We start from the raw sequence: 8,171 nt of genomic DNA, 5'->3' as shown, positions 1-8,171 counted from the left end.
GGTTGGTTTGTATTGCACATAGCAAGTAGCTAACGCAATATCACTGCTGTGTGAGACACGAGGCAAAAGGCGAGGAACTAATATTACGTGCAGCAAGAATTCTAGGTTCTACTGGTGGTGGTTCTACTGGGAGATTATTATTGTTATTAAGTGGTTCAAACTGATCCGGCTGTCATAACGGCCAGATATTGCGTGAACCTCATGTGTAGTTTTAACCAGTGTGCGTCCTACCAGGCTATCACGTAAATGACAAATTCTAATAAAGAACAACGAAGAATTTGTGCTATTGCATTCACTACGTTATTTATAAAATGCATGAAAGAGCGAAAAAATGTCTATACACATACACACACGCCCGCACGCACGCACATACACCTGACCATAGTCAGTCGATCAACTGATTGATTGATTGATTGATTGATTGATTGATTGATTGATTAATTAGTTGGTTCATCGATTGATTTGTTGATTGGTTGATTGATTGAGTGAATATACCTTTTTTCTGATTTTTTCTACGTTTATTTTTATCGAATACCGTCATCAAATCCTGTACACACCCCTGTTATGGTGGGCGAAGGGGTACCAGGGGATAAAATTAGGGGTACGGGGAGTCCAAAAGGTTGGGAATCACTACTCCAGTACTTAGAGGCCATCCTTAAAAAATTCTATGTTTGCTGTCCCCCGACCCATGATTTTTTTAGTGGGTAGGTAGGTAGGTATCTTTTTTGCGAGGCATAATAGTTATTTTAAGTCTGTCCTCATGTTTGCCACACATGCTTTGTGTTTCAGTCTTAACTATGAGGAATGTAAAGAAAAGAAAAAAAAAAACATAAAATAAAAATAAAAACTTTTGGGTCCCGGCTATTTTCGTGGGTCGGTCGGAGGACAGCAAGCATAGAATTTTTTAAGGATGGTCCTATAGCCCGCGTACAGTTGCCGCAGGCGCAGGCCTGCGGAGCGGAAACTGTACGCGGGCTATAGTACTAGAGCTATGGCTGCACATACTCTCCACATAGCCTGTGGGAGGCAAGGGGGCAGTTGCCCCCTAAAATTTGGAGCAAAATTAACAAATAAGCTTAGCCAATAATCGGAAATAACCCTAACGTGATTTTTTGGTCACTTGTGCCTTGTCTCAGACCTCCCCCCCCATACTATGGACGTCGATCAAGACCTGCGCCCGTCGCTCATCATTACACAGTTGAGTCATGACATTTTGCCCCCCCCTCCCTAGGAATTTGATCAGCCTACGGCCCTGAATACGCGCAGACGCCTTCGGATATGCAAACTTACCGCGGCTGCCTTATCGCCCGGGTGTATCGCGAATTTCTCGTCGAGAAATGCGTGCAGCGACGTGTTCTCCGGAATCTCGATTCTCGGCAGCAGGCTAGTGATCACCGACATCTTGCCTTCTTTTCCGAGCGGCGAGCAACACGATAATATGGGAGTTCGTGTTTTTACTGCTTGTTTACATGATATTTCGACGCGCACACGCGGCGTTCCCGTGTATGTGCGTACGTCTGCGTGTGCGCGGGCGCGTGTGTGTTGCGTCACAGTATGTGGTGTGACGAGCTTTGTACAGCGAAAGTCGCGTATGCCACGGCAAACGTTGCGCGCGGGTAGCCACGGGTTCACAGTATATGAGCGAGCAGAGCAACAGGATTCCACGCTGCGCGCGCAAGCTTGAACTAGCTCGGTCAAGGTCCTATATGCAACTTTCAAGCTGACGCACTCACTATCACATGCACTATACGGTGCCCTCTTTCTAGCAAGCTGCCGCATATTTTGTTTCCACGTTTCTCTCGACGCTTTGCTCGGATATCTTTGCGTTACTTTCTTTTTCTTTTCTTTTTTTCGTTCGACACGCATTGATTGCTCAACCCCGCGCCAAACGCACCGCGAAAAACGCGGTTTGCAAAAGCGTTGCAAAAGGCTGGTGTAATTTGATATTGATCAGAATTAAGTAGATAATAGGGACTTTCCTATTATCTACTTCTGATATTGATGTTATTATGGAGCATCATTTGCTGACCCATATACTATATTCACCTATAGATACATATAGAATTGTGAATGCTGTGAATGTAATGGTAATTGAAGTTATAGCGTTAACGCCACATTGTGAGATCATGAAAAGAATGTCAGGTGCATGTGAGGAGAATCAATGTTTTCGTGTCTGCTATGGATGCGAGAATGAAACCCGTCTCGTGCGCGTTGTGCAGATATTTGGCGCCTGTAAAGCAGGGTTGAACTTGTTCGTCGTATCGCATTATGGCTCATAGGGTCTATGGATATTATGGTCTATGGGCTTATAGGAGGATATCATGCCCACGAGCTAACCTAGTTCCGACGCACCAATGATGAATCTATCCCTAGCTGATGCCTGTGTGTTTGTGTTTGTGTATGCAAGTGGCTCGATCAACGGGCCGAGAGTGTAAAGCAAAGGTTGTCAGCACGGGAGGATCTGGCGAAATACCTCCAAACATATCTTACATTTAACCATTTTTTTCGGCACACGGGTATTCTCTTAAGCATTCACTCTTCCTTCCGAGCCACATAAGAAGTGCGTATCTTTTAAGCGTGTAGGAGCGCGTGACGTACATGCGATGTCAGATATCGAGTTATTAGGCATCTAATGGCTAATTGCGAATTAATTAATCGGCCCTTTTCGGTCGCTGCGATGCACTGTTCGGGAGCACGCGAAAACGAGACCAGATCGTAGCTTAGTAGCGCGGTAGCCGTACGTTACCGTGGTAACCCCGTAACGCTGTGAACACACATGAGACGACGGATTGTCTACGATTGCAATTCGCGCATACATTATATTGCATGATTTTATATTTATAAGAGTACAGACTTCCAACAAAGTAGCTTTCCTTCGCAATCGACCCCACATGAGCCATTGATCCAAGCGCTAGCAGAGTGATTAAGGTTATACCTAGCTAGGAGCAGGTAGTATATATTTTGTCTTAACATTCTTACGCAATTTCTGGGGGTTTGATAGCAAACACACATATTTTCCTGTTTAGTTTGCGATAAAAATCGTTCGTTGTTGCACCAAAAAGATGTACGCGTCAACATGTCTAAACTATATATCTGTTTAATTAATGTTAGCGCTAAGTCCGTTCTTGTGATTTACACTAAATGAAAAGTATTAACAACGAGTAATGTATAAAACATATTAATAACTTTTTTTATTTTATTTTTGCTTCATCTAATTATACACATTTTTCAGGTAAGACAATGATGGCGAAGTGAATTATGAAAATCTGTATATTCTTAACAAAGACGCTGTAATTTGATAGAAAAAAAATGCATCAAATGTTTGGTTCCGAATAAAAGCTAGATTTGCGTCCTCGTCGCTAATTAAGTTAAGCTAAGAACAATATCTTTCTTCGTTAACAGGCTATGTACAGGAGAAATGCGGCATGATCAAGCTGGCAGCAATCACGCGCAATTCACACAGCTCTACACGTTTGCGACAAGATCATGTTTTAGTTTCGTCAAGCGCAGCCAGGTCGCGCCACTTGTGCCGACGCGCGGTACAGCCCGACATGGTAGATTAAAAAGCAGAGATGGAGATGAAGATCGTGACGATGGCGACAGCGCTTAGAAGCACTTGCGGTGCACAATCGCTGGGCCGGACTCGTCGTATTCCTGCTTGCTGATCCACATCTGCTGGAAGGTGGACAGGGAAGCCAGGATGGAGCCACCGATCCATACGGAGTACTTCCTCTCTGGTGGGGCAATGATCTTGATCTTCATGGTGCTTGGGGCAAGGGCAGTGATCTCCTTCTGCATTCTGTCGGCAATACCTGGGTACATGGTGGTGCCACCGGACAGGACAGTGTTGGCGTACAGATCCTTACGGATATCAATGTCGCACTTCATGATGGAGTTGTAGGCAGCCTCGTGGATACCAGTGGATTCCATTCCTGTGGGCAGAGACACGAGGGTTAGAAATAATATCAATAACATCTACTGTTTGTCTATTTCACTCTCCCGCTCCCCAATCTATTTAATTCGCACATGCCACTTCGATTCATTTTTCTAACGACCTTTGTTATATTGACCTAGATACAATTGTCATCTGCCAATTGATTTTGCATAGTAATAAACCAACGCAAAATACTACCTACCCAAGAAGGATGGCTGGAAGAGGGCCTCTGGGCAACGGAACCTCTCGTTGCCGATGGTGATGACCTGTCCGTCGGGAAGCTCGTAGCTCTTCTCCAGGGAGGAGGAGGCAGCAGCGGTGGCCATCTCCTGCTCGAAGTCCAGGGCGACGTAGCACAGCTTCTCCTTCACGTCACGCACGATTTCTCTCTCGGCTGCAGGTGGCAAAACGAATACGATTAGTTACTTAATTCATTATATAATAAGTTGTAGCGGCGTATTCTGTTGTATTACACTTATGGGCAATTTATAGTATTATTTCTTAACTACAATACTAACGCAGACCTACCGGTGGTGACGAAGCTGTAGCAACGCTCCGCGTCAGCGACTTCTTGATTCAGGCTAGTCGGTCAGATCGCGGCAGCCAAGTCCAAACGGATGATGGCATGGGGCAGAGCGTAACCCTCGTAGATGGGGACGGTGTTGGCTGACACCATCACCAGAGTCCAGCACGATACGGTGGTACGGCCGGAAGCGTACAGAGACAGGACAGCCTGGATGGCGACGTACATGGCTGGGGTGTGAAGTCTCAAACATGATCTGCCAAAAACATAAACACATACATTAGATTATGCAATAATGGAGTAGATATGTGAGCGTTTATAGTTACGGATATATACGTCGTTTGTAAGACGGCCAGGACCGCAATTCATTGTATCTATCTATCTAGCTATCTATATATCTATATATCTATATATCTATATCTATATATATCTATATATATATATATATATATATATATATATATATATACTATATATATATATGTGTGTGTGTGTGTATTATAGGAGAACTTATTCGTCAACCTATCAATGAAAGATTGCCATCAATATTACATACTGTGTGCTATATATGTGTTGCCTTTAGCGGTTTGACAGTGGTTGCGTTTATTATGTATCTTTCCATATAGATTTTGCCGTTAATTCAGTTAGATGATGTAAAAGCTAAATAATAATTTTACCGCTAAATAACAATTATGGATCGATAATTTTTCACTTCTTGAAGCCTTAGTGTAAACATAATTTCGCCTAAAAAAATTGCCAATGCCACCAGGCGGCAACACATGCCATGGCGGTCTTCATAAACGATACCGGAAATGGTTTATTAAAGTTTGATATTAAAAGTTAATGTGGCATAAATAAACCATAATTTAGTTAAAAATAATGTGTAAAGTAGCGCTATTTTTATCGTTTTACTACATCTGTTGACCCCCTTTAGAAACATGATTTAACGCAATTATTAATTCGACCATTTACCTGAGTCATCTTTTCCCTGTTAGCCTTGGGGTTCAGTGGGGCCTCAGTCAACAGGACTGGGTGCTCCTCTGGGGCAACACGCAGTTCGTTGTAGAAGGTGTGGTGCCAGATCTTCTCCATATCGTCCCAGTTGGTGACGATTCCGTGCTCGATGGGGTACTTCAGAGAGAGGATACCTCTCTTGCTCTGAGCCTCATCTCCTACATAGCTGTCCTTCTGTCCCATGCCAACCATGACACCCTGCGGAAGACATTGTAAGTGTGAAATTCTGGCTCGCGAGTGAACCAAGAGAAAATCATGACAGTATTATGTGTTACGAGTACACGCTATGATCGTCATGGTCTCTCATCGCACTGCACGTGCCTAGACGTAAATAATTTAATAATATACGAAACAGCATCCTAACCAAATATTAATATCATGAACAATATGTAAAATGTAATAATGTGATTTAAAAGCCTGCGCACCTGGTGACGTGGTCTTCCGACGATGGAGGGGAAGACGGCACGTGGGGCGTCGTCACCGGCGAAACCGGCCTTGCACATTCCGGAGCCATTGTCCACGACAAGAGCTGCTACATCATCATCGTCGCACATATTTGCTGGTTGGGCAGGATACTAATAACAAATAAACATACCGAGTGGATTAAACCGGAGTACGAAACAGACTTCATGGTTAGCGAACGCGTCAATGTTGACAGTACGAAAAGTTACGTCAAATTAGCTGACAAAATCACAGTCGCCTACATGAAGTTGCCTCTGTGGATTTGAAGCAACAGTATATAAGTAAAAAGCGTATAAATAAATAAATAAATATATATATATATATATATATTTATATTTATACTGGAAACGAATAAAACCTCGTTAATTTTTTGTGACAGAAAATCTCGAGTAATTGCGAGAACCGAGCGAGAACTACGTTAAAGAATTTTTAAATTTTCGCGGTGTCTGACAAATGCTTTTCCGGGTAGAAAACTTTCAGTATACAAGAAGAAATTCGCAAGCCACTCCTACATTCAAATTTTCAATAAATATATACTATTGAAAAAGGTTAGCATCGAAACTCATAAGTATTTCGTTAACCTATGTCATGTAGCTTAACTCGTGTGGAACAAATATCACGGACGCCATTAATAAGTTGCCAACAAAGAGCTGTCCCGTCGGGTTACGTTCAACGTAAACTTAAGCGAGTACAGCAAACATCAAACTGTAAACTATTACGTTAAGCAATGAACTCGGGCTAAGACCACGCTGATCAAACGAATTCTATACACGAGCTTAACCGTTGGACAAACTAACTCTGCGAAGAAGCTGTCGCGTATTCGATTGGTAACATGGCGTCAACCGCCCCCGCTGGAGCGCCGCAGAGCCAGCCAGCCACACCCCGTAGTGCTAACCCAAACCGCTTGCTCTAAATCTATTTCGCGTGCACGCAGAGAGATGCACGCGGCGCCTGCATGCGTGCGCGGCTACAGTGTGTGTACTCACCAGAAGCTACAGCTGAGGTGTGGTTACGTGGAGTTGCTCACTGAACTGACACAGCCTCCGCATCCTCTCCGCCAGATATATATAGCGGCTCGCGGGGCATGCGCCGGTGGTACGCACGACGAGCACCATATAGGGTGCTGGAGAGGGCACAAGCGCCCGTTAGTAAATAGAGAGCATCGTGGCTGCAGAGTCTGGCGGTCTGTGAGTGGCTGCCGCATGCTAGCATGTATCCTCTGCCACGGCCGATAGACAATTCCGTGTAGGGTAATGCGGTGAATGTGCTTGCTGTCATCTCTCCCATATACGTAGATGGCGAGCCGCGAGTAATTCTGCCGTCGTGCCAACGCCTATTCACGGTTGTAGTGAAGGTCTATTCGCAGACCACTTGGACGACATTACGCGTTATAGATACTATATTCTAAATTAACTTCACGCGAAATATTGGGGCCTTCAATTATTGTCATCGCTTCGCGGCACTCCTCTCGTGAACACGGGTTGTCGTGGTTTATATTGCGAAAACCAACGTGCATGACCACGCGTATACATCCGGCCACGATGACGGACCAAGTATACACACGAACCTCGATGTTGATTGTTATTGTTAGTACGATTATTATTGTAATTTTACATTATTGTAAACAGGAATCTCGCCGAGCCTTATTAAGAATCTAAATTAGTGTGAACCTATATAAAAAATATTATCAGGAGTGTATCAAAAAGTTTTGATACACTCCTGATATTATCCTGAAGCAGAGTGAGCCTATATCAAATGTTACCCTAAAATCCAGAATGGTTATATCCTCTAAGATTCAGTGAAATTCCTTTACATCTATAGCATTGTCATATTGCCATTAGTTATTGTCATATTCCTGTAGACATGTAAGGGCCTACGTGAAATTCATCTATAGAGAGAGATATCGCAAGTACAGCCTAAACGCGAGCATATCAAGTTTAAAAATACATTTCCTAAAACATCGCAAACCTGGCATCCGGATAAAAATAGAGCGGCTAGTCAGTGCGTGGCCCGTGTGATGTATCTGCATAGCTAGTAATAGGCACTCGGGCGTAACAGCCCAGCACTGAAGCCACTACAGATCGACTGTATAACATGTGTTATATAATATAGTATGCGCAGACTGAATTGTATAAATACGGTATTGTGTACATTACCATGTATATTAATTAAAGATTATATTGTGGCTATCACCATGTATTAATTAAAGACTATATTGTGGCTATCACTTTGTTTTAT

The 8,171-nt window shown here is 43.4% G+C and overlaps 2 protein-coding genes across 2 annotated transcripts in view; both read right to left on the bottom strand.

The window, feature by feature from the left end:
• The window catches only part of LOC106805252 (actin-2-like), a 9,887-nt gene extending 2,864 nt beyond the window's left edge, over nucleotides 1-7,023 (bottom strand). Inside the window, exons 1-3 of the mRNA XM_014806780.1 lie at nucleotides 6,920-7,023; nucleotides 5,897-6,046; nucleotides 5,430-5,669 (exon numbers count right to left, since the gene is read on the bottom strand). Coding sequence (XP_014662266.1) covers nucleotides 5,430-5,669; nucleotides 5,897-6,025 — 369 coding nt within the window. The 5' untranslated portion in view covers nucleotides 6,026-6,046; nucleotides 6,920-7,023. The remainder of the gene's footprint in view (nucleotides 1-5,429; nucleotides 5,670-5,896; nucleotides 6,047-6,919) is intronic.
• Nucleotides 3,163-4,538, bottom strand: LOC106805263 (actin, muscle). The gene is made up of 3 exons (XM_014806793.1): nucleotides 4,463-4,538; nucleotides 4,137-4,328; nucleotides 3,163-3,932 (listed from the first exon to the last, which is right to left on the bottom strand). The coding sequence occupies exons 2-3, from the start codon at nucleotides 4,258-4,260 to the stop codon at nucleotides 3,607-3,609; spliced, it is 450 nt and encodes a 149-aa protein (XP_014662279.1). The 5' UTR covers nucleotides 4,261-4,328; nucleotides 4,463-4,538; the 3' UTR covers nucleotides 3,163-3,606.
• Nucleotides 7,024-8,171: the final 1,148 nt, after the last annotated feature.

Source organism: Priapulus caudatus, unplaced genomic scaffold, assembly GCF_000485595.1.
Source record: "Priapulus caudatus unplaced genomic scaffold, Priapulus_caudatus-5.0.1 Scaffold107, whole genome shotgun sequence".
In the NCBI taxonomy this organism is placed as follows: Eukaryota; Metazoa; Priapulida; class Priapulimorpha; order Priapulimorphida; family Priapulidae; genus Priapulus; species Priapulus caudatus.
The sequence above is the reverse complement of the archived record's forward strand: the minus strand, read 5'-3'. Positions and strand labels throughout refer to the sequence as shown.